The 25,969-nt window shown below is 44.3% G+C and overlaps 1 protein-coding gene across 1 annotated transcript in view; it reads left to right on the top strand.

Moving 5' to 3' along the window:
- The window catches only part of abtb2b (ankyrin repeat and BTB (POZ) domain containing 2b), a 43,482-nt gene that overhangs the window by 6,000 nt on the left and 11,513 nt on the right, over positions 1 to 25,969 (top strand). Inside the window, exons 2-3 of the mRNA XM_085779658.1 lie at positions 21,865 to 22,014; positions 25,015 to 25,225. Coding sequence (XP_085635784.1) covers positions 21,865 to 22,014; positions 25,015 to 25,225 — 361 coding nt within the window. The remainder of the gene's footprint in view (positions 1 to 21,864; positions 22,015 to 25,014; positions 25,226 to 25,969) is intronic.

Below are 25,969 nucleotides of genomic sequence, written 5' to 3'. Positions count from 1 at the left end.
CCTGGGCAGGTTTTAAACCTTGCCTGCAGGTGTTCATGTAACCCACTGTAAGTCAGAAGGCCCGATTGCTGATGCTTTTTAGGATCGGTTGAAAGAAAGTACAGGCATCGGCCATCAATGCTTATAATTACTTTCTTGAAACATATTGGCCTTGGTTGCCACAGGTTACCAGATATTTTTATTTATTTTGTCCGTCTTTCCCACTTAATCAGTAACTATAGCAACATCAGCCAAAAATGGGGAAAAAAAGAGGTAGGAACTAGGAAGGCAACATGACGGATAATGACTCAACACTGGGTGTAATAAGTGAGACTGAGGCTGAGGTGCATGAGAAAAAGCTGTTTAACTTTACAGCCCCGACAGAGTGATGGAGAGGATATCTCTATAATCTTACATCTTAAATGTAAGATTTAGCCCCTAGTAGCTCGTATTTCTGTTCCCCCACTCACACATGCTGCTATAAGTCAGCCTGTCTGACCTCTACATAACATTGGAGCAGACAAGACGGCAAAATAGCTTGTGCAAGGTGTAAGTGTTGTTAACTAAATAAACATCCTGACTGAGACAGAAATAAATTTGCCGACATTTAATTTTGATGACATAAAAGAAAGCACACATTTAGATGCTGTCTTCCTGGATTTTGTAAGTGTAATATTCAGTTCAGTGTATACTGTAACTGTGAATTAAAATGCAAAAACACAGGGGCATAATAAGCTGCTTTGCTACAATAAAAAGACTTTTATTGTAACCACCCCAGACATAAGCCAAGTACAGACGGTCTATTATTTCTCCTACCACGTTATCCATCTCACAACTCCACCACCCTCTTACTCTTTGGAGATGGCTTGATTAAGTGTCACAAACTATGGTTTACAAAGGCAAAGACACACAGTGCTCCATTCAGTCTTTTCAGTGTGCCTGTGTCGGTGCCTGTGGCAGCACAGATCAGTTCTGCTTTGCTTTCAAACATTTGTACAGAGTAAACTTTGAAGGACGCTCTGAGTCTCTTGTCAGACCACAAAACCCCACAAAAACAATCATCCTACCCTTGAAAAAAATCAATGCCAGCCATCACAGTTCTTCTAATTGTTAATACGCATTAGCTGGCACGCAGCACTTTCTCCGCATGTGTGCTCCAGCACAACTGAAGCCAGTTATTCACAGTCGATACAGAGCAGTCCTGTGTCTGATTTGGTTGTAATATTTAATTACACACAAACAGATCAGATGGGCAGACTGGTGGTGGTAGTGGAGGTGGTGGTGGTGGTGGTGACGGTGGAGGGGTGTAGATTAGGACCAGGGAGTGTGTGTACTCTAAGTGGAAACAGATTTGTCTGACTGGGGACTGGATATAATAACCCCTTGCTGTGTACTCTGGTGAAATCTGTCATACGGACTTGGCTGGATGGAGCCATGGAGAGATAGAAAGCGTTTGAGGGAGCGATGGAGCTGCAATCCCACATATCCTCTCTGATTGGGATCTGTGAAGCCAGGTCAGCCAGAGCCAGATCTCTGCAGCAGCTCAAGACGAGTTTGTGTGTATGTGTGTGGAATTGCTCCTGTGTATGCATGCGTGTGTGCCAAAGGGAGGGCCTGTGATCATTTCCCATTGCCGACTCCTAAAAAAAAAAAAAAAAAAAAAAAAAGGACACAGCTTCTTTTGGATGTTCCTCAGCCAAGTGAGGAAAGTGATGATTTTTTTCTTTTTCCTTTCAAGCCTAAACTGCTGTTTTTGTAAACGGGCTGGAAGAGGGAGCTTTTTGTGATGCTGTCAGTGACCTCTTTGTCCAGTGGAGTCAGAGCGGCAGTGTGTGGAGTCTCAGATATATTGCACTGGAAACGCAAACACACTTGTCTGTAGACACTTTGACGCGACTCCATCCTTCTCTGTTCGCCTTTCTTTTTTCAGCAGTGCGTACATCCAATGTTATTTATTTACATATAGGTGTACATTATTTATGATGACATTGATTTCTTATATTTAAGATAGACACAAGGTGGGTGCGTTGCATTGTTCGATTCAACATAACTCTAGGTGACATACTGTACACACAAGCACCAGCCCATGAAACGTAAGACTTTTAAAAAAAATGTATTGGTACACTGCCCCTGGTACACAAATACACAGACAAATATAGACACACACTGCGATAGTGCGGACAAAGAGAAGAAGATGCTTTCACTCCGCACTTGCGTGACTACCAGGGTTGTGAGTGTACATAGGGTGGGGTAAGAAAACACTATCGATAGACACTAGACAGAGACACTCTGTTAAGGACCTCCATTCCTGCTTCGTTACTGGCAACCACCTCCCAGTTTGGTTTTAGGGCCAAGAGTTCTTTTTCAAAGTAGAAATAACTGAAGTACTTCTTGCAGTATACCTGCTCCTTCCAGTCAGGTCCTGCCTCACAGACCATCTCCAACAGGTTGAACAATAGTTTACAGCTTGCATGATGTTTCACAGCCTTTTCTTCAGCACCCCAAACAGCCGGCCAATTTTCCACAGGGAGCAGTTGGAGAGAGAGAGAGAGAGAGAAAGGGAGTGAAAAAGAAAAAGGAGGAGAATGGAAAAGTAAAAGCAGATTTTATGACATGCTTGTTGGTGAGTGTGCCAGTTTCTGTCGGCAAAGTGCCCATCCCAACAGGTTAACTGAGGTGCGTGTGTGTGCACACACGTCGCACGCACTATGTTTCGTTCCCTTCAGTGACAAGCAGGCCACCTTAGCCTATGACATTTCTTCATGTTTTTTTTTTCTTTGATGTCATGCTGTTAGACTGTGACACTGATGGCATCTGTGCCTTTGAAAAGGACAGCATGGCGGCGTGTGTTTTGGCCCGGTGTTGCATTCCTGTCAGCATGCTTGATTGAAGGTTGATGGAGTGGCAGTTAACAGAGACATCCTCTGAGATTTGATGGAGATGGAGATGTGCGGATGTCTTGTCCTCCTGTTTGACCAGACCCAGGGAGGAGTCGCTCTCTTTGGACTAAAAGCACTGAGACTACTTTACTTTTTTTTCCACCGACTTTCCAGTAACAGGAATGGATGCAGCAGGTTCCCAATTAGCTTTCACTGCTACTATAATAATGCTCATTACCGCTCTCCTCCTCTTCCTCTAACCACCCGCCCGTCTCTCTCTCGCTCTGTGTCTCGCCTCTCCTCATCGTCTGACGCTGGAATGTGTTTGTTTGTGCGTCAAGCCTGCAGCTTCGTCAGCAGCAACACACACACGTAAACATCAAGACTCAGTGGCTTAATCTCTTTATGCCCACATCACAGGAAAACATAACCCCTCCGCCCCCCAAAAATTGTGCTGATAGCCATGGATTGAAGTCAGTGTGATGTGAGTGTTATGCTCCATCAAACCTGGTTATCAGCCCCCCCACTGTGCTTTTTGACTCACTACTTTTTATCTGTCTTTCCAGTGTTGTTGTTGGTTCTTCTTAACCCACATTGATCACAATCGCTGACTTTGGTCCTCAACTTTAGAACTCTGTGCTCTCCCTTTTTTTGCCACAACACCCAGCTTGCATTCCAGTTTTAGTTTCCAAAGCTTTTCCATTTGCAACCCCCATAACCAGTGCCATCTCCTAAAAACATCACCTGTTGGGTCAAGGTCATCCAGTTAGACACATGGTCATTAACAGAGCCACAGCAGCGCACGCAGCATATTTAAACCCAAAACCATGTACAGTAAGGCTTCCTGGAAGTCCCTCGTGGTTAGTGGAGGGAAGGAGCACATTTAGAGCGAGGGCCATATGGAGAACACATGTGGGCACAGGAAAACAGACTCTGTCAAGACAGGACACCCTCGGCCGTAGCCTTTGGTCCCTTTCTTTCGATAAGATCTGCACAGCACATCCACCACATGTGGACTTCTCCCTGGAACTAAAACAAACCATTTATAGCTCATAGGTAACAAAAAGATGATGTGTTTTTCTAGGGAAAGATCGTAACCAAGCGTATTTAGTGAGATGGGGGTGTGTGACGTTAAGAATCCCTGCTGCTGCTACTCACTGTGATTTAAGGCGCTAGGTGTGGATAAACATTTAGATGATGTTTAGGGGCATGCTTGCAGAGCTGGAACAATCATCATCAGTTGGCCTGTATTTGTGCTGCAAACTTAAGAGCCCCCTTATCACACAATCACCACGTCCCGCGTTCCCTTTGAGTGCTGGGGAGTATGTTTGGACTTGTGTCGACATTTATGTTGTGGGGAAAAGCCGACTGCCCACGTGTACGGCTGCTGCGCTAATCAAGAGCTGACCCGACTGTGTTTGTGTTACTGTGCGTCTGTAGAGAATATTTCTCTTTGTGTATGATCTCCACTAATTTGGGCTACATCTGTGTATAACTGTATGCATGTGTGGACCCCGTGACTATTCATCCACCTCCCTCTGTGTCTCTCTCTCTCTCCCTCTGTCTCTGTGTAAAATCTGTGTTGTGCTGGCCATCTGTGTGTCACTGCAGGGTCACAGACAGTGCTGGACAGAATACACTCGAGCGATTGGTGGCCAAGTTTCCTCTCTCAGCAGCACAGAGATAATCTGCCTATTGAGCAATAGAGGGTCCGAGGGTGAAGTTATAGAGGAGGGAACGGGGTGGCTTGTGTGTGGTGGAATGCCACACTGATGAAAGGACGCCTTCTTTGAGCGCGTTCTGAGAAATGGAATTTCCTTTTGTTCATCTTGTGTCAAACAGGATGTGTAGATGATACTTCTCTTCAGAAGATGCGTGCATCTGTGTTTTGTTTTTTTCTCTCTCTCTTTTGGCATGCAGTGCCTCGTGTCTGCAGTACATAATTTGTGACTATATGAATTGGACTATTAATATCTCAAGTGACTTCTCGTTGGTAAGTGTGTCCCTGCCTATGCAGAGGAGTGGAGGCTGCAGAGGAAGTCAGTCAGACAGCAGTTAAACAGAGCGCAGCTTAAGCCAGGCACAGAGCACCCCCTCTATGCCCCCCCCACCCACTCTTTTCCACCTCAAAGGGCAAAACGCAGCCTCCAAAAAACAGTTACAATGCCAACACGTTCATCATCTCATCAAACCAGATTCTGTTTAACTCCATGTAAACCCTATGGGATTATTAAACATGCTAGGATTAGACATTTGTTCCACCCATGTGCCCTGTAGACAAAAGTGTGACTGATTTCAGCCCTATACTGAACAAACGTTCTCATTATTTCCATCATAATTGTTTAAAATTAGGTAACAGTCCGCACATACAAGTGCGCACATTGTACGCATACATACATGTGTTCACGTGTCAGTGCCCTGGCCTTATGGTGCTTCTGTTAAAAGGCATTGTTCAGCCACTCTCAAGGGCGATCCGAGAGTAGTTAAATATCTAATGTACATCTAAGACCCAGCCAAGCATTCAATCTGACAGAGGTTAAGAGGGAGGAAGCTGTGAAGTGGGAGAGATCATCACACCTTTCTGTTATTAACTAAACACACCCAACAATTCCATGCTTTGTCTTTGCCTAATAGTGCGCTTTGGGGCGAGAAACTCTGCGAGCCACAGAAGGAGCCTTTAAGCAATCCAGTCAGGTGCTAAGAAGGGGTGTGTGTCTGCATGATGGGGCTGAAAGGGGCAGATGTGTCAGGAGTTTAAGGTGGATGAAGGGGGTGGGGGAGTCAGACCCTGAGGGTCAGCGAGTCATAAATACTGCAACACCCACCCAGCAGGGTCGGCCAAGCACGGGCCAAAACTGCGAAGTGAGCGGAGCACAGCTTTCATCCACTGACTGTTTTATTTAGTTTCGCTGAAGGGCTTTGTTTTGACAGAGGGTCTGCAGATAGGATCCACAGCGCAGGTCTGATGTCAGGAGAACAATGGAGCGAGTTGAGAGAGAGGCAAGCCTGCACGTGAAGACGCAGGAAGGAGATGTCTTGATGTGTCTCTGTGGCTCTGATAACATTGTCTCTCAATGTCGGTGTCCGAATGGACAAAGATAACACACACACACACAGAGCTGCACTTACCCAAGACAATCAAAATCACTTGAGATAGACACACAGAGTGATAACTGTCGAACAGACAGACAAAGATGGACGGGAATGGGCTTTTTTCCTAGATGGAGGTGTGACAACTAGTGCTTCTTAAGCTCATTAGGATGTCTGTGTGATGTTCGCAGTGGGTAAGAGATAAAGGAAAACAGATTCTTGACATTCATTTTGTCTGGATGGATAGTTATCAGCTCCAGCCCCATGCTGGTAGAGACAAACTTTAGCAGGGGGCCCCTCTTCTTGTCCTGACCCCATGGAAACCTCCCTAAAGCTCCAGCTCTTTTGCTGCTCCCAGTGTTCCGCACACAAGTCTTGAAATGCCATCATCTCCTGCAGAGGGGAGCATGAGGACACCAATAACATAATATTTTGCACATGTGTGCATGAGACAGTTGAGTGGGTGAAGGACAGATGTTTGTATGTCTCTATGCAAGCATTTGCATATGAATTCCCTAACTATAGTTGGATAGAGAAGAGATAGAGCCCCTTCAATTTTTAAAATCAGTTTTACAAGGTGTGGTACCCTACACTGTTAAGTTAACCTTTCCAGCAGAGGAGAGAAGTGTTATTAAATGTGTTTTTAAAATGGTTTAACATGGCGATTAAGGCCCTAGGGGATGAAAGTAGGTCTAATGTATCTACCTTGCTCAGTGCTGAGAGGAATGCAGACAGGGAGCAGAGCGAAGTGGAAAAGGAAAGGCAGGAGTCGGGGACAATGACAAGCACAGAGAGGAAGAAAAAATCACAGAGCAAGAAATGAACCTGCCTAGTGGTTCTTGGCTCTAGTGCATTTCTGCTCTGAAGGCCATAATTACCCTCTGACCAACTCGTGTTGGTAGCTAGAGAGTGGTGAGGTCAGCAGTTAGCTGGCTTGCACAATGAGGTCAAGTACTATTCATGCCCTGGCTTGTGCATTTGCATGAATCTCTCCATCTAATGCTGTTTGGCTGTCCGTTCAGGCTATCTTTGTCGGGTATGAGTGTGTGCATGTCTGCAAACTGGTTTAATGTGTCACCACAGTCTGAAAATCAAATCAGAGGAAGAGGAAGCCTCGCCTCCCACCCCCAATCGACTATCTTCCAAACTCTCTCTAGCTTCCACCTCTCTTTTGCTCAGCTCAGCAGTTGTGTCTCTTGCATTCTGCCAGGTCTCTTCTGGGCAAGGGTCAGCCAGAGACCTCCTGCACAGGACTGCTGTTTTAGCGAGGCTTCTGGGAACCTGGAGCTCAGAGACGACGGCTGGGGAAGGCATCATTATTACACACACTCACACACAACGGGAGCTCGATTTTAAAATGTGTGCAATAATCTCTGGGTATCGCGTTTGTAGGATGATGGCTGGCTCGCTCGGGCTTTCAGCAGGGGACGAAAGAAGTCTTCTTCTTTCCAATTCCTTCTTGAAACCCCATTACTGTCTTCATGCTGAATTGTTTCTCAACACAAGGGATTCCCAGCTTTTTCCCATCATCATTATTGTGTGTGTGTGTGTTTTATGTTTCTCCCTAGTGGCACAAGGTAAAACGTAGCTAATTATCACCCTGCAGTTTTTGCAATGGCTTCTGAGACTTCACAGGCTGAAATTGGAGAATGGGAGTTGTCCCATGGTAGGGAAACAATGTGTGTGTGTGTGTGTGTATGTGTGTGTGTTCCAAAGCTTAAGGCTTTAAGTTGTCCAAACCCCAACTCTGAACACTTGGCTAGCAGTTGAATGAAATATCCCACGAGCTTCTCCTGTCTGTCTAGCCATTCGTGGTTATGGGGTTACCCAAGCGGGCAAAGCAGGGGCTGTTTATCTTGGAATGGGGCAGGAAGTACAAGAGCTAAAAGTGAGGACAGGAATAAGAAAAGGAGAAGGATTGGGGCAGAAAATAGAGATTGTGTGAAGTGACAATGTGTCATACTGTACAAAATGCAGGAGGGTTGGGGGATGGGGGGGTTGTTGGACCTGCACACATGCTCAGCTATCACCAACCCAACCAGATGGACCCTACAGTGGGAAAAGGAGAATGAAAACAGATTTGTCACTCAGTCTGGTGTTTGCTCAGGAGCTGTTTGAGTGCGTTCAAGAATAGTCCTCGCCCCCAATCTGTTGCTCACAAACATTCCTCTAAAGCAGCGGTACTCAATAGGCGGCCCGCGGGCCGCATCCGGCCCGCCGAACCTTCCAATCAGACCCGCGACTGAGTTCTACTAGTTTACATATTACTGTATACTGTATTTTCGGGCTCCGTGCGCCTGTAAGTCAAAGCGCTGGGACATGGAAACACGTGCGGAGCGTTTGTGTGTGCCTGTGAGGCGCTGCACTGGGATACAGAAACGCAGACGAACCCAGATCACCATGCGCGAGTGTTCGGGGAGCGGGCTGGACTGCAGGGTTTTCCCTGCCTGTCTGCAGAGACCGTGGGTGATTTTGACCGCTGTCTTGGTTCAACTGTGTGTGCATCATGCATGGGGCCGTTCAGATGAAGCGTCTTTTGCGCGCGCTCAAACCCATTCAATGTAGCCGCGCGTCATGCACGCTCACAACTCAACAGCCGTAGCCGCGCGCATTTGATGAGACGCGATTGTTTTTCCGTGCACGTCTGCGGCGCACAGCTGCACGACCTGCTTCTCCCCCGGTGTTGTGTCCCGGTTCCATCGGCCTGTGTCTCCTACTGTTTCCCACTGAGCTCTGCCTCGTTTGAAAAGCCCATGTGTGGAAAGACGTCGCCTCCGAGATGTAGAATGTGTGTTATAGAAGAAAAACACACATTTCAGGACCAATGACTTGTATCCTCAGAACAGAGTCAGACATGTCCTGTGATGGTCAGGTCATATTTAAGTTGAAAGTCACAGGGCATGTCTGAGGATACAAGTCAGCAGTGTAAAGCTCCAGCATGATATGTAAATGATGATATGATAATGTCAAGATTTTTCATTTTATATCATACAAAACACCATGAAGTGTATAAATAAAAATTATGTGCTTACAAGTAAAATAAAAATAAATTATTAGACGAAAAAGGTGAATTTAATTTCAATCAAGGCCTATTTGAATGTGCGGCCCCCAAGGTGTCTGTTAAGAAAATTTCTGGCCCTTCGACAAATGTATTTGAGTACCCCTGCTCTAAAGCACTCACACACCCCCACACACACACATGCAGCCCACTCCTTTTCAGGGTGTGTGCTGGGCAGTTGGGTCCCACTGGGAAGGGTAGAGGGGTTTGTGTGTTTTCGTGTGTGTGGTCAGGATGTGGCTAGCACCTCTCTCTCCAGTCATGATTTACCAACAATACCCACAGTGGTTGGAGTCTGACACTCAGCACATATTACACGTCTGACTTGGTCGACCGTACAACAATCTGGAAACTTTTTTTTTTCCCCCATATTCCCCCGTTCCCTGATTTTGTTCACATTGTTAAACAGTCTAGAAGTGTGTGTCGTTCATGGCGATTTATCGGTTGTTTCCTGCCAAGCTAGGGTTTTTTTTATTAATTTCTGTAAAAAAGGGGTGTAATGGGTAATATACAATGTGGCCAGTCTAAAATTTACATGTGTGTGTGCCAGGGTGTGAGTTTCTGTGAGTTAGGAAGCGCTTAAGGTCTGTCAGCTATTATTTAGTCATTGTGGCTTTGGGAAGCATTGTGGGAACAGTCAGTTGAAGTGAATTGACCGGGTCTTCTCTAATACTCAGGAAGAAATGCATTAACACACACACACACACACACACACACACACACACACACACACACACACACACACACACCCACCCCTTTATGCACACGCTCATGAGAACTGCCCAGCTTCCTTAGCAGTTAAAAGGCAAATGGCCTTTGGCTTTGATATTGCTCGTACTTCTGGAAGTGCTCTGTTTGTAAAAGTGCTCTGGTTTTATAGTTATGATATGATGGGATGGAAGGAAGCAGCAATCGAGAACAGCAAGAGTCTCTCTTGAGGTGGTATGTCTCCTTGTCTGTGATCCTTGTCTTTCTTTTTCCATCTGCTGCTGAAAGGGGGCTTCAGTGGGTGGTCCACAGAGACCTGCGGAGCAGTATCCTCCTATGGCCTGCCAAACACACATGCACACGCACATAATCACAAGCAGACACATTAAAAAAAAAAGTTGGATTAAACCTGTCAGAAGTTGTTGCGATGACCTTATAAAGTGGTTTCAATGACACACAGTGAGTCAAGCCTGTCTGTAGCACCTGTAAAGGCAACAGCTGGGAACACACATTGAAACAAACACACCGCGCTCATTGTGCATACGCACACGCACGCTCACCTCCCACAACTTTATTTGTGTTGCTGCTGTGCCAGGGCTGAGGAATGTGTGAGCAGGTGCCCCCTGCAGAGAGGAAGCAGCAAGCACTCATCACACCGTGTATGTGGCTTGTTCAGTATCGGAGCTGTCAGACGACAACAGCGATGACGTGGGGTGATGGGTACCTGTAGCAATTCCACAGCAAGGTTATAGCTGTGGCCTTCCCCAAGCTGAAGGACAGAACTTCAAAATGTTATAAAAGATTTATGTAAGCTCACACTCTGATATCTGCCCATCAATCCAAAACAACTACAGCTACATTCCTGTGTTTTTTATTTTGACTGTCTGCCAAAATAAGCACTCACAATTAGTCTCACATTAATACATTGGCACCGCTCTCCTTTCAGTATCTTCTGTTCTTTCAAGTGTTGGTTTTTACTTTCACTGTGTGTTGTATATGCACTCGACTCGTTTTATCCACAGTTTGCTTCCTCCCCAGCAAGTGTGCAAACAAGTTTGGAGACATTCCCATTAGCACAATCATCTTTTCCAGGAAAAGGAAAGAGAGGAAAGTGATAATTTTATCAGTCTGAGCGTTCAGAGTCAACATGGATGGCTCTGTGACTGCGCTCGAACATCCTCCACTGGGAGTGTGCTATGCTTTGCTGTGGTTAACACAAGCCTTCTTTCAGACTCTCATCAAAGGTCGCCTGAGTCTGTGAGTTGAAACGAAGTGAATTCATTTCTCATCGTTTGAGACAAGGAAAAAAGGAACGGAAAGAACTGAGAAATGCAGAAGAATTAAATAATGGAATCCACCGAAAATTTAGTTTTGTCATCCTTGCAACCCTTTTTATATTCTGCTTGTGACACACTGGGGAGGTCCTGATCCTCTTGTCCTTAGCTATTATGCTGTAGGTAAGTAAGTGTGTGTGCACTTGTGTAGTGATAACATGAACACAATAAGGCTTTGTTAAACTTTTAGTGTGCCCTATAGTGCTGACCACCACATGGACATAGAGGAGGTTGGCATGAGTCTGAGTGTGTGACTTTGTATGTGTAAGTGTTGCTTTGTGGGTGTGATGGGCTGAGGGTCAGGAGGTGAAATAACTGCATAAGAGGATGGTCCCTTTTTTTTTTTTTTTTCGCAGGCTCCTTTTGAGGTCTGGACACGCCTTAAACTTGAGTGTGTGTGTGTGTGTGTGTGTGTGTGTGGAGGGTGTGTACAGGGTGTGTGTGAGGGTCAGGGGTGAGCTGTAAAGCCCCCCCTCGGGTGTCAGATGGGTCATACAGCCAGTTGAAAGAGGTGACTGGTCTGGTTGGAGGTAGTTTACTGCCTCGTACTAAAGAGGTGGACATCTCGCCACGCCCCGCAGGTCCCTAACACACCCAGGTCACAAGCACACTGAATATTTAGAGCTGCTGTCATCTGCAACACTTACACATGGCCACATGATTTGTGTACGTGATGACACCTCAATGCCCGGTGCATACCATTATTTTATTTTGTGCCGATGTGTGTGTGTGTGGTCAAACTGCACCGGGCACATTTCTCAGAATGTCATCATGTCTGTCTGAGGTTGGGTGGTCCCATTGATTTATATGTTCCATCAGTACCATTGATTTCCTGACTAATTGTATGGCTTTACCACCACTATGCAGACCCTCCCTCCATCCCACCATCGAGATCACACCTCACCTCTCCTCTGTCTTTCACAGTGAGGACAGTTTCTGTCAACAGTGTCATTGGCAGCAGATGAGTCAGACAGCTGTAAAAGGCCCAGCCCCACTCATTACTGCAGACAAAAGAGCCATGGACCTTTTGAACAAAGCTCGCTTCCATTCACTGTCCACTGCTGTGTCTCTGGCTGATGGGTTCGATTCTGCCATATTCTTGCCATATATTCTGGCTGTTGTAATGCCCATGAAATATGATGCAAAGTCAACCTCACTATTTATCTATATATTGGATGGAATGAGTCTGCGGGTGGTTTCTATTTCCTAATGCAACTTTAATTGGAACATGGTACCAAGTATGTTAATGCAGCAACGCTCTTCAAATAGTGTTGCCGTGTCTATAAATGGAATATGGAGTCTCTATTGTTTTTTCGATCGCATTGTGCAGGTTTCAGCGGCTAAACTAAGATGAAGCACTTTTTAAATTGTGTTACTGCTAGTAACTCGAGAGGCTCTGAGTGCGCCTTCCATCGCTGTCTGTAGCTGATGCAAACACATAGGCCACACCTTATATTACAGACACACACACACACAAAATCATACTGTACCACACACTTACTATATTTTTATGTGAGTGAACAACAATCGGTGGCTGCCCAGAAAGTGGTTTTCCTTTTCCTGAGCTTCTTTTCCACTCTGCTGTAAGTCCAAAGATTTAGTTTTCAGCTACGAGAGAGAGAGGGAGAGAGAGAAAGAGAAAGAAGGGGGGGAAAGGAGGAAAGGAGTGATTGAAAGAGTTAGTGAACCTCCACTCGTAATCATAATCCATCCACCCTTCCCCCACCCTTGTTTTTTTTCCCCCAATTTGACTCACTGCGCTGTGTGCCATGATTTTGCTCTCTACCCAGCCCAACGCGGAATGTTAATCAGCAGAAAGCTGCTTTAGATTTACAAGGGGGAATTTGGATCCAGTTCTTTGAAACGTCAAACTCCTAAGTCGCTCTATCAAAACTGCTTGTTGGACTGTGAGAACTGTGCTGCAGCTGGAAAAAGTTTATTTCTGAACAGTCAGGGAAGGATTTGGTGCAGTGAATTAGCATCCTCTGAAGCTTTTGAAAGTCAACAACCTGTATCTGTGTGTGGATGACACTCTGGAGGGAACAGGGTGTAATTAATGCTAATATGTGAATGCTCAGTTTAGTGTGTAATTGAAAAACTGTGGAGGACAGAAGGAATGAAAGAGCTATAGCTGAGCTGTTAAAAAGTTTGAAGCTCAATCTAATAAGTAATGATGAGTCACAAGGTGCTTTTTATGGATGTTCTTCCAGCAGGTGTTGAAGTGATAATGAAACGGTGTCACACGCGTCTCTGTGCAGCACAGACACAGAAGTGTCGAACGCTGAGGTTATTTCAGTCTCAATGTGAATTTTAAAAGGCGCCACGGTGTGAAGGTTTATATCAATGACAAAACTAATGAATGAGATGGTCTGTAAGTTTACAAGGCTGAAACAGTTTGATGTCACAATGACAAGATTTAATATCTGAACACCAACAAATGGGCAAGGTTCATGTTTACTCGCTGCTAAGTGGTTTCAAACATACATCACTCCTCAGTCTCAGAAGAAGTGTTTTCCTGCATCTCGTTCACTCAGAGAAGTGATAGATCCATGCAGCCAACTGGCCACTGATGCTTTAACTTTGCTGGATTTTCCTCTCCTGAAATGAATTTCCAACTCAGTCTTCAGTACAGTGATTAACTGACTTAGTGAGAATGACGACGATCTAGAGTTCGGGTTCACGACGCCTTTTGCTCAATGAGCGTGTTGTCCACCATCCAAACTGACTGGCTCTCTGTCTTTGCTCCCCAGACGGTCCAGCTGAAAGAAAATGAGCTGATCACACACACAGAGTGAGAGCAATTAGTGCAAACACACACTTGCATACACACTTTGTGCTCCTTTGCCTATTTCGCTGCCCATAGTGTTATTTGGCAGGGAGCTGAATAGAGGGCAGCTTGTTCTTTAAAAGGGAGGTTAACTGTTCCTGTTTAAGGAGGGTGAATAAAACAGCCCTTGATCCGCTCCAGCCAATAAGGTCCGGTCTTTGCCGGGGTCATAGTGTGGTGAGGGAGCCGTTGACACTAATGAGGATTGTTCTCTCAACAAAGGCGTATATGTTGTGTCACCCTTACACATTTTGCCTTTCTGATTTTACTTATTTGTCAAACACACATAGCTGTGTTTTGGATGGTGACATCATCTCAGTAGTAAAAGTGGATTTAATTATGAGAGGGTGGATTTGAGGTTAGATGTTTATGTGGATGTGTGTAATATCCGATGTCCTGTGTCATTAGAGAAAACAAAACCAGACTCCTATACAGTATTGTATATGCAGTCCCAGTGCTGTTCAATAAGCCAGGGAAACCTATAAAACTATGTCATCCAGTAATGGAGCTATATACCGTCCCATTGCTGCACAAGTGGCGTCACATATGGAAACGGGGAATGCTGAATTAGACTAGATAGCCACAGGCACCGCAGTTGGCCCCGGAATTTAAAATATAAAACATGATTAGAGAGAGAGAGAAAGAGTGAGAGTAAAGGAGGAGAGAGGATGAGGGGGAGAGGGCTGAAGTCATGTTCAGGATTAGGGTTAGCTGTGTAGAGGAGCTAGTGGCGATATTTTTCAAGGCTGTAGGAAACCAAAGCCAGCCCTCTCAAATCCTACCACTCCTTATTTATGTCTGTGTGTGTGTTTGTTTGGGGTTGCAGTGGTGGTAAGTATGTTATTGCAGACCACATTTACAGCTTCATTGTAAAATGTTTTACACATTTGCGTGAGTTTGAGCCCCACAGATTTACACATGACCATTTAATGTGATTCTAGGTATTTTATCGATCTTGCTGAATTTTCCAAATGAGCAGGAAATGGTTGGTAGCTCGTGGATATAGCAACAGCTTTATGTTTCTGTATAGGTTTACACTGTAATGTTTGAATGTTATAAAACTCTTTGAAACCCGCTTAGCTCTCTCTTTTCCAGGATTCAGTACAGCCTGGATGGAGGTTCAGATCTAATCTTAGTGGCTTTGCACCCTGGGATTCCTGGTGGGCTTCTAACAGCAGACAGATCAAAAAGTCTTACTTTCAGCTTACAGGCAGGAGGTAGATTTCCAACTTCCAAATTGTAGTTTTAACCCTCTGTGTGTGTTTTTTTTACTTCCCTAGAAAACATGTTAACAAGTCAGACGTCTTACACTGGATAACAGCAAGAGTCTGAGAACAACAGGCAGATCAGGCGCTTAAAGTTCACATCATTCACATTCACCAAATATAGAGACTTTACTCTCTTTCCAGCTAAGCGTGGGCCTTGCAGTGATTAATGATGTGTGTGGGTGTTCTCACTCAGCGACTTAAGGAAGCCCCCTTTTTACACAGCTGATAGGGTTACTTCCTCTTTTAGCCCCAGCTGAGCACCACCTCTGACCCGTGACCCGCTGCAGCCGGGGGTCACCAGAGGTGTCAGGCAGTGTCGACCAGACCCCACTTCACTTGTCCATCAAGGTCTGTGATTTATCAGGCAGTGACAGGCATTTGTGTGAGAGAGATCAATAACTTTTTTTAAGGCTTTTAAATCAGAAACATCTAGATTTGGACATGCATATTCAAGTGGTCAGTGAATGGTCACTTCAGTAAAAAAAAACAACTAAAAATGTTAATGTAAGCAGCTTTGGCTTATGAATGCTTCTCTGTCTGCTCCCTACTGCACATAGGTAGTTTAGATTTTTAAAAGACGCACTTATATTCTGACTTGTCAGATGAGTGATTATTTTTAGCCCAAATACTATTAGACCACTTCAAGCTTGTAAATGCCCCTCTGTTCCACCGAGAGTCTGTTTGGACAGGGATCAGGAGGAGGGTCCACCAGAACAAGCAAACATGGATATTTTTAACCCTGTGTGCTGAACCTCTGCTGTAAACACTGCTGAGTGAAGCTGATTCCTTGGGTTCATCAATGATAATCAAGTCTATTCATCGATTTCACAGTTACCTTGTCACAGGTCATGCTCGGTTCCTCTAACAGAAGGCCTGTGTGTGGCACACAATCTGTAAAACAGGGTTAAGAATGTGTGGGTGAGTGTTGGATGTGTGAAAAACAGGTGTTTTGAGCCTTTTTAACAGTGGAAAACAAGAGGCCCGGTCGGTGAGTGAAGGATCACATCTGGCCCACGGATTCCAGTGACATGAAATTAAGTGTGACCATGTGTGTGTCTTTTGTAGTGTGAAAGGCACACTCTCTGGAAGACGGAGGAGATCAGGAGACTGTGGGGGTGATACACACCCAATAACAGCTCTGTCAAACAGTGTACTATTGTGTGACTGTCCGCCCTGCAGCCTCCACACAGGCACAAGCTTCTAGCCTCCTGGCCCAGAATGAGAGCTCCTTTCTGGGTAGGGGATGTGGCTTTGAGGCGCTCTTTCGCCGGCTCTCTGATATATCCATGCTTTAATGAATGAAGAGGCTGTTAAAGGAGGCAAGACAGGTGTTCACTTATGTGTGTGTGCTTGTGTCTGTGCATGTGCATACACACCCTCTGTAGTCTTTGAGTTTCTCTCAAGCCCACTGAAGGCATACAGCAGGAGCAAAGCTGATCATGTCCCTCTGTCTTTCACACACTCTCTATGGTAGACAAAACAAATGTGCACACAGACCAATTATGGTCCAAGAATGTGCTCGTTTCAGGGCTGAGCTGGTGGGAACACGAGTGAAACAAAACACTGAGATAGAATACATACAGCATCAACTTCGGGGTTCAAATCCTTTTTTATATTTTGCAGAGAACTTTATCAATGCACACAAGTAGTTATATAACCTTAATTAATGTATCAAAGTCACACATAGTTCAGATTTTTCCTAGTGAAATCACCAACATAACAGATTAAAAATTCAAAATGCAATCCAGATTTGACTCATGGTGTCTAATATCTTAATATTTGCTGAGAAGCAATATTATCCTCCAAAGCCCAGATATTTTCCCTAATGCTGCCACCAAGCACATGTTCCAAAAACAAACAAACTTGGAGTCATGTAGAACAAATAGTGGGGCAGTGGGAGAAACCACAGACATCACAAAGAGTGGCAAAGAACGGGAGGTGTGTTATGCAGGGGAAGGCAAGGATGTGTTCACTGCAGCAGCAGCTTGCTTTAGCTGCAACTCACAGCTCCTTTTGGCACATTTTATTGGCACGCTCAAAGTTGTTATGATTTCATGATAATAGACTGAAATTTGGTCCGACAGCGATGATGTGATGTGGCTCCTAAAAGACACCTAACCGAGAGTGACGGCTGAAAAATCTTCGACATAACAAAAAGTAGTTGTCGGATAGTTCTGACCTTGTTTCGACAGCCTGTCCGACATCATGGTGAGTGATAGCTTGGCTGAGCTAGGAAGAGCTGTAATGATTTTTGAGAGATAGTTTGAATGGGCCGGGGACTGCCACAGGCTTTGTGGTAAGTTTCAGCTGTGATTTGTAGCTGGGATTCCCACATGGCATTTGCAGGGTCAACCTCAGAAATGAAGCCATAATAGCCGCAAAAGAATGAATCCCTTGTGCCACTTGTCTTCCCTTGCCTCACCCTCCTCACAGTCTCAGATATTCCTGTCTTCCTTCCCCAGCCCCTCCTCTGCGTGACTCATTCGTCTTCCACCAAAAGCTCTTGCAACCCGCAGTCCCACTCCTCCTCTTAGCTTCTACTCTCATCCCCTCCTCGTCTTATCCTCAGCCTCTCCCACTGCCAGAGAGAAATGATGCATATAGTGCTGGAGCTGCCGGTGCTCACGATATTCGTGGTGATGGTGGGGACAGGCCCTGGTTGGCTTGCAGACCTACATCAGGCCCAAATGACGCAGGCTGGGGTTCAGCGGTGAAGCGAGCCACGGGGTGGGACTGTGGGAACTGCTGCGAGTGTGGTGGTGTGTGAATATTTGCCACAGCTTCGAAAGAATATGGCAGAATCGAATCAAACTGTATTAGCATTTCTTAAGATTTTGATTCTCTTTGAGACCAGTCTATTTAAAGCATGCTAAATATAGGCTGATAATGATAAAAGAAACTCCAGGAAGTGTCAAATCAGTGCCTTTTTGACATGTTTGCCTTTGTAAAGAAGTTAAAAAAAAAAAGTGTTCTCTGAGCTGCTGCTGTTTAGTTTCCTCCAAAATAGTTTTATTTCCTTATTTGACTATAAAAAACAAAAGAGGAGAGCTGTGCTTCAACAGTTACTGAACTGCTTTAGACCAGCTCATTACATTGGTTTAATTAGTCTATCATTAGGTCTCTATTTTGGATGTTTTTTTGTTTTTTTTAAAGACTAAAAGACGTCAATGTGAGGTTCTTGGGGAATCACACTGCAGGGAGTCCAAATAGCTATGTTAATTTGCACACCAGCGCTCAGACACGTCCACTAACGGACTCATTTTTTCACACACTCTCAACCAAACTAATGAGACGGTATCTCTTAAAATGGCTCCTAACACCTTGAAAGGCACGGGGTCTCCCTGACATGAGTTGGGACCGAGCCATTTCTGAACAAGCTATTCACATTACACGTCACATACAGTCACACCTAGTTGTCTGTCATGGAGGCCACGGTAGTTATGGCTGCCATAAACCAACACTCGGGAGCGTATGCAGAGTATGAGTTGACACGATAAGGTAAGAGGTCCCTGAAGCATGCAGCAATGTGAAAGGATTGTTCAAGGCCTTCAGATGATAATGGGAGAAAAATAGATTCACACAAGGTCTTAAAAAATGCTCCAGATGCTCAGACAACATTCATCTGCGCTCAATGTCATTTGCAGGAATGGTTAACAAGGTGAAAGCCGAAAGCAAACCTGACACATCAAAGAAGTGCCAGCATACTTTTTTATGCAGACAATAGCGTAAGGCTATGTTTGTGCTTGTGTGAGCAAACGGGGACGTGCTGCAGCTTGTATACAGATTGTTTGTCTGACGCGCGTGTTCTTTGTAGCAGTAGCACTCTGCTAGAGGCAGCCGTTTCCATTGTGTGGCAACGGGGAGTCAGCACATATTATACAAGTCAGATGGGCCAGAGAAAGTACGAGAGAGAGAGAGAGAGAGAGAGAGAGGGATGGGGTAGATGGAGTTGGAGTGCGTTTTGTATGGTTTCCCTTTGGCAGCATAACCCTGCCTGAGTGAACGTATTTTTAATTGTGTCAATGTTTTCCATTCATGAAGCACAGCTGTAAAGTGACTCTCTTCTTCTCTGCATAGCTCTTTGTTGGGAGTCAGTCAACATGTCAGGGGGCCTGTACCTCTCATTAAAAAAAAATCGATCTCTCTTTGATAATGTTTTTTTTCTCATTGAATGGATAATGTTTACATCTAGCGCTTGCAGTTGACCACTGTATCTCATAGATTGGTTTTATAGTAAAATACTGTGTACTTGTCTTCAACACACTTGAGAGCATGTTGCAAATTGCACTGCTGTGTCATCAGTTGGATGGATTCTTCGCTCCTGATCATTAAACCAGCAGTATAAACGAAAAAATAAATCTAACAGCCAGTACAGACACACAAAACTACATTTACCCATGAGACAATCCACCACCTGTAGCAAACTGTACAGTATATCGAGCACACAATGTGCAATAAGAGACTGCTGATATCACAACTGCTGCTGCTTGTTTAGCGTTTCATTAGCTCCACCCTTGCCCGTCCTCTCCAACTCTAAAATTGCTTGTTGGATCATCTGGATAAGATATAATTGTTACCCTCCAGATATTGCTTTGTTTATAGGAGGGAGTGACTTTGTCAAAAAATAAGAGTATTTATTGTAGCACATTTCATACACAGAGAGGAAGTTAGGAGCACATAATACAGGAAGTGTATTGTAATAGTACATAAAATAAATTCATAAAAGAAATATAAAACAGAAAACAAATGCAAAGGAGACCAGGAAGTGGCAGTGCCAGGTGAATGGTTAATGGAGGTTTAGAATTCAGACCAAAGCAGTGGAGAGCATGAATATTTTTATTGGATATAAATCTTATATCTGGAAGTTTATTCCATCTTTATGTTTGCTATAAGCACATCCAGCCATTTATTGGTTACCCAGTAGTCATAAAATATTCTGTTCTTTGCTTGTGTTTTTTGTATCATGGGGTGCTGAGAAGATGAGACTTCCGAGTAAAAGGATGGGATTTTTTCCCCTTGTATAGATTCCAGTGAGAATACAGTTTTTGCCGGAAGCACATGGGAATGTCATTTTAGGGATGGTAGCCCATCCTTTCCCTTTTGGGAAAATAGCAAGAGTTTGAAATGAGGAAGCATTTTCCCCCCTCAGGCTGACTAAGTAAATCATAAACCTGCACCGATGATCTTTCCTCTTTCCATTTCTCTGTTCTATCCCACATCCCCCCCCCCCCCCACACTCATTTCCTCTGGCTTGGCAGAGAGCTCTTCTCAGACTCTGAAGCCAAAGTAAAGGTTAACCTCTGGGCAGCTGTGTTCACCCAGGTCAACTAGCTGCACAGCACGCTGGTTCTTCTTACATATCTTCTTATAGCGTCTCCTACATATCACTTCAGACAGAACTAATGAGCAGGCAGCAGAGATGTATTAAAGGGAAGAAAATAGTACTCAGTGTTCTCACCTTCACTTGTCATAACTTGTATCTATTTTGGCTGGAAAACAGCATCCACAGGAGGTACAGCAGTGAAAGAACAGGATGACATCTTCAGTTTATATAAGAGTGATGTTATCTTCTCGCCTGTGATTAGACTCAGCTGTTAGGGAGAATAAAAGTGCAAACCTGGTGTTTAACAGCAATATCATAATTTGTCTGTTTTTTTTTTTAAATTGGAGGCAAATTATGCTCCTTACTGAGATTGTACATTTTTAATTTAATTTCACTTTGACTTACACTCAAAGACAGTTGGTCTGGGCTGGGCCTGTTGAATCTCCAGAGGGTCCATTTGAAGAGGAAATACCACGCATGTCTTAGACTGATCGCAGCTACACCAAAAGTCATGTCAGTAGATGTAGTACACTGCAAAAAATTTGATCTGTGGGGTTTATTGGAAAATGCTTTCCCTCGTCTTTTTGATAAAGTGCACAATAAAAATGCTTTGAGGGGGATCCTGTCTCATATCACCTCCTTCAGTCCCACACTTTATTTCATTTAAAGTATTTGGAAATATTTACATGAAACACTAGATCTTTCCACCTAAAAACTTGGTGTCAGTGAACGGCAGTATTTTCTATTAATTTCACCAAGGCATAACAAATTGCTATTCCTTGTTCTTTAAAAAAAATCTGATTTGTTTGTTTTGTTAGTCTCAGGGTGTTTTAGTGTAAAAGAAAAGGTCAGAGAAGGAGTTGTTGGAGTCCTGGCCTGCTGGTGGTCCTCAGCACACTGTTGATTGATGGCATCCTAAAGGAAACCTATGCCAAACTGTAAAGATGTTATACACTGCAGTCATATCACCTTTAACTGTCATGCATCTACTTTAACCATATTTTTATGATATTAAAGCAAAATGTCTGCACTAATGTGACACTGACTATAGTAGCCTACTAGTCAATGTATTCTTTCTGTGAGGCCTTGGTCTGTGTCTGATGCAGTCTGCGTTTGTGTTGTTTGTATTAGCCTGACGTCACTGTTTATTTTCCTGATTGTGTTGAGAGCAAGGCTCACGTTCCCTTGTGTGTTTATTTGCCCTCAGCGGTGTGGATTACATGTTACCAGCATTATAAATTCCCTCAGTAAATACCGCCTCAGCAATTGTTTTTAGGAGCTTCTGCGGGAGCAGTGAGAATGGATATGTCGCTGAGGTCTTGGAGGTTTGTTTTCATGTTTCACAAACTTATCACGTTAATCCTGAATGCCATTCTCTCTTTGTTTTTGTCTCTGTAGGTGTTTTGTCTCTGCCGGCCCATTTCAGTCCCTACACAGAGAACCAGCAGACGTCTGTGGACAGCAGGGAGGATGCCTATGCCCAGCTGGAGCTGAGGACCCTGGAACAGTCCCTGCTCGCTACCTGTGTGGGCAGCATTTCTGAACTCAGTGAGTACAGAATAGTGTGACAGAGTCTGTAATACTTTATATTAACAGGCTGTTTCACTTTATATATTTAATCTATTAAATTCCTCTGAGCTCTTTTAGAAAATCTTGTTAAAACAGACCAGTGAACACCCTCAGACTCAATAAACTTATAGTCATTTTTAAAGTACTCGCCCATATTCTGAACATTTTTTAAACACACCTTGTCATTCCCACACTGTTGGCTGGCTCTGGGAAATGATAAACCTTTTCTCTGCCAGGAAAAAAAAAACTATTTATTTCAGGCAGCCAAGTGCCAAGCAGAGATAATAAAATCACTTTGTTGTTTTTTTTTTTATCACTTTCTGTCTCATGACAAGCCCCGTCTTGTGCTTGTGAAAACTGTCTCTTCTAAAAATAAGAAATGCAATAGATTATCTACATATGGAATAACTCTGATAGCATATTGTACGTCCCTGGTTTGTTTGCTAAGCAGTATTCATCAGGTACACAAACACAAACTAACTACTACTAAATTACCCAGTCAAGTTAGTTAACGAAGGGAAATGCTTAGACTTCCCCGTTGTTCTCATTTCCACTGGATAGTTATAAGACAGACATATAGGTTCTTTCAGAGACCTGAATTATATCTTTACAACTCAACATCTTGATGTCCGTGTTTGATGCCCACACACTGTACTCTACTGTACATGAGGTTTGTTTAGACTGCAAGCTGAGATAGAGTTGGCCGATGATGGAGAGTTTCCGTTAGTCAGTAAATGGTGAGAATAAGACAGAATAAGGGGGTGCACAGATAGCAGTTGGAAAGGTAGGAAAGTTTGAGGATTAAGTACAGTAGTAGTGGGTGAAGTAGGGTTTAGATGTGTGGGGGTGGGGGGTGGGGCGTCAGGGCAAATGATGGAAAGGTGAGGAGTGAGTTTGCTGGGGCAGACTGAGAGGAGGAGTGATGGAGATCAGTGTTGGTTAGAGCAGGGGTAGGTTTCCTCCTCCAAACGAGCTAACACTCCGCCATTTGTTCCTCCAGCACAAGGCCACGTTCATACACCACCGCTGTTAGTGAGGCATTAAGAAAGTGTACACACACTCTCAAACACAGACACGCTCTTTCTGACTCTTACTCAGTGGTCTCTTTATGCCACATCGCTGTGGTGGTGTGAAGGTGGGCTGGTCTGGGCAGGGCTGGCATCCCTCAGACTCATTCACGCCTACAAACACACACAGAAGTGTGTTAACTGATATCCATACACACAACAAAAACACAGAGGGCTTGGCACTCTGATCTGAGCCCACGAGACCAGACCAGTCAGACACTGGGGCATCTGTACTAGGCTGCTCAGTTCTGCTGGATCTTCAGACTGGACTTGGCCAGACACACAGACACAGCATACATAAACATGATGGATAATGGATGGCAGCATGGTGGACATGTCTGCTGAATTTCCAAAATTGTTGGAAATAGTGTAACCAATTGACTGAAACTCTGTCTTCAGACACACTTGAATGTTTCATTTTCAGCTCTGTGGTGGTCTCCCACCAGCTGTGGGAAACTGTGAGTGTCTAACCATCCGCTAAACCAAGGGAAATATTACCAATCAAGATTTTACCGACCCCAAATGAAGTGAGCTTTGTGCCTAAGCCCATAAAACCAATTAGAAATCCGGGGTCAAACAGAGTCCAGATGAAGACATGGTTAAACATGTTTGTGTTTAAATTGGCTGACAGTATAACCGCCCGCTTCGAATTATCTTATTGTTTGAAACTTTTTATTATCTCGCAACTTTGACCTGAGAGGTCCATTCAGTCAGTACGTATTGAAAAAGCTGTCATGTCATAGTTTACTTATTTTCCAGGCTTTCACAGAGACTCCAGTATAAGCTGTAATCTAGTATTTCATATCCCTCTGACCCCTGGAGCTCAGTTGAGCCTCAGGGCAAAACATGTGCTGGAAAGCCAGGGAGAGGCTCTCCATCTTGGGCAGGAATTCCTGGGAGACCTCCTGGAGGGACTGCTGGTGGTGGTTAACACAAAGGAGGCCCTTCAAACTTAAGTGGGGTCTGTTTTGGGAGGGTCTCTCCAATCTAACCCCCCTCGAAGTGCCTCAAACCTCCTAATAAAGACACACACATACACACTCACGCTGCTAGAATTCCCAACCTTGGCCCCCATGCAGCCTCCTAGGCACAGTAATCTGGTTAGAAATTAACCCTGGGGTAATTACGCTAAATGACCGTTACACAATCCCAAGTTCAACCTGGTATTCCTCCGCTCTGCTGCCCCTCTCTTCCCCTCCTCCACATCCACAGCCCTGTGATGACTTACATTTTGTCTCTTTGTTTGACTCCTCTAGCACCAACCATCTACAATCTCTATTGATGTTAAGTCTTCTGTGTTCCACCAGTGTCTGTGTAGGCTAAAACGCACTGTATATACAGTAATTTGATTTCACCGCAGCTTTGTGTACTTTCCTGACACTGTAGGTTGGAAAGCCCAAGGCGGTGTTTCCCCAGAAGTGGTGGTTGAGACAAATTTTGGCTTAACCTCGATTCTATCATGTGACACAAACCTATACTTTCTGTTTTTCCCGGCGGAGTACAGCAACTGAACAGTGTCGATACAGAAACAGTTGAGCGGTTCATTAGAGACTGTAATCAACTGTTTTTTAGCCCATTAACTCCTTCAGTGATTAAAGATAAATGGTTATTTAGACTGGCCGTCTGGCTGTGCTTACTGATAATGACGCTGCTAATGGTAAATACCGCTAGAGACACTGAGGGAGAGGAATGAGTAAAGCGTAAAGTGGTTTAGTAGAAGGGGAAACCCATTTTGATTGGCAGCCCACAGTGTTTATTCTGATGTCTGGTGTTAAACTTGTAGTTTGTGCCTCTTGACATTTGTTTAGTGTGTGAATACTCCTGAAACCACTCCAGGGAACTTTTGTGTTCTGGCACGTGGTTAGAAATAAAATGTCTTCTTAACTATCTAATCATATTTCCGTTTTTCCAGGTGACTTGGTGTCCCGTGCAATGCATCACATGCAGCGTCTGAGCGCAGTGCGCCCGGGGCTGAGTCCAGCCCGCCACGCCCGTCCCCAGCAGCCCGTGTCCTGGTCGCCTGACGCCCTCCACACCCTCTACTACTTCCTGCGTTGCCCACAAATGGAGTCCATGGAGAATCCCAACTTAGATCCCCCACGCATGGCACTTAGCAAGGAGAGGTGGGAGTCATGCATGACTTTTTAGATTTTACATTTAAATATCAGTGGTGTGATCATCCATTTTAGTTTTTGGAGGTACTGTACCCTCAGAAAATCCGTTTCATTACTTTCTAATCTTCCCTTTACTCTTCATGTTCATGTTATGCTTTGTTTTGTTTTCCTAATCGAATCTGTTGCTTGGGAGGATCTGATTTGGCTCATGAGGTTGACAAAAGTTTAATTAACACCAGCTCTGTAGCTCTGCACTTACACAAACTCAAATACACTAAGCTCTAATTTGAGAAATTGACACCTACATTCTAATCAAGCACACAGCAGACCACCTGTCTTTCTCAGGCATTCCCATAGCCTTCTCCTCTGTTCATTGAAGTGTTAATTTTCTGTAGGTAAATTACAGGTAAGCAATAGCTTCCAGGTGCTAATGTTAGTCTGATAGAAGGGCGAATTACACACCACAGAGTGTGAATTAGGCTGAAGGCTGGTGGTTTAAGCGACTAAGGAGGTGCTAATGGTCTGTAATTCTGTTAAAGACTCCTCAGATCTACCTTAGGTTGTCTGTCTAGATAAGTTATGGTAATTTGGATCTTTTTTTCTTTTCCAAGACAAATAGTTAAAAGAATTTAGATTCTTATTCTTTAAGCATCACAACTGGTCGCTTGAGTTCAGTTAGTAGTTACTTTACTTTGCTTTCTGTAAAAACCCAAAACATGATGCAACTCTTAACCAAGAAAAACCCCCAGAGTG

This window comes from Trachurus japonicus, chromosome 6 (assembly GCF_045865225.1).
Source record: "Trachurus japonicus isolate A0001 chromosome 6, Traja_1.0".
NCBI classification, from domain to species: Eukaryota; Metazoa; Chordata; class Actinopteri; order Carangiformes; family Carangidae; genus Trachurus; species Trachurus japonicus.
This window is presented reverse-complemented; position numbering and strand designations above follow the sequence as displayed.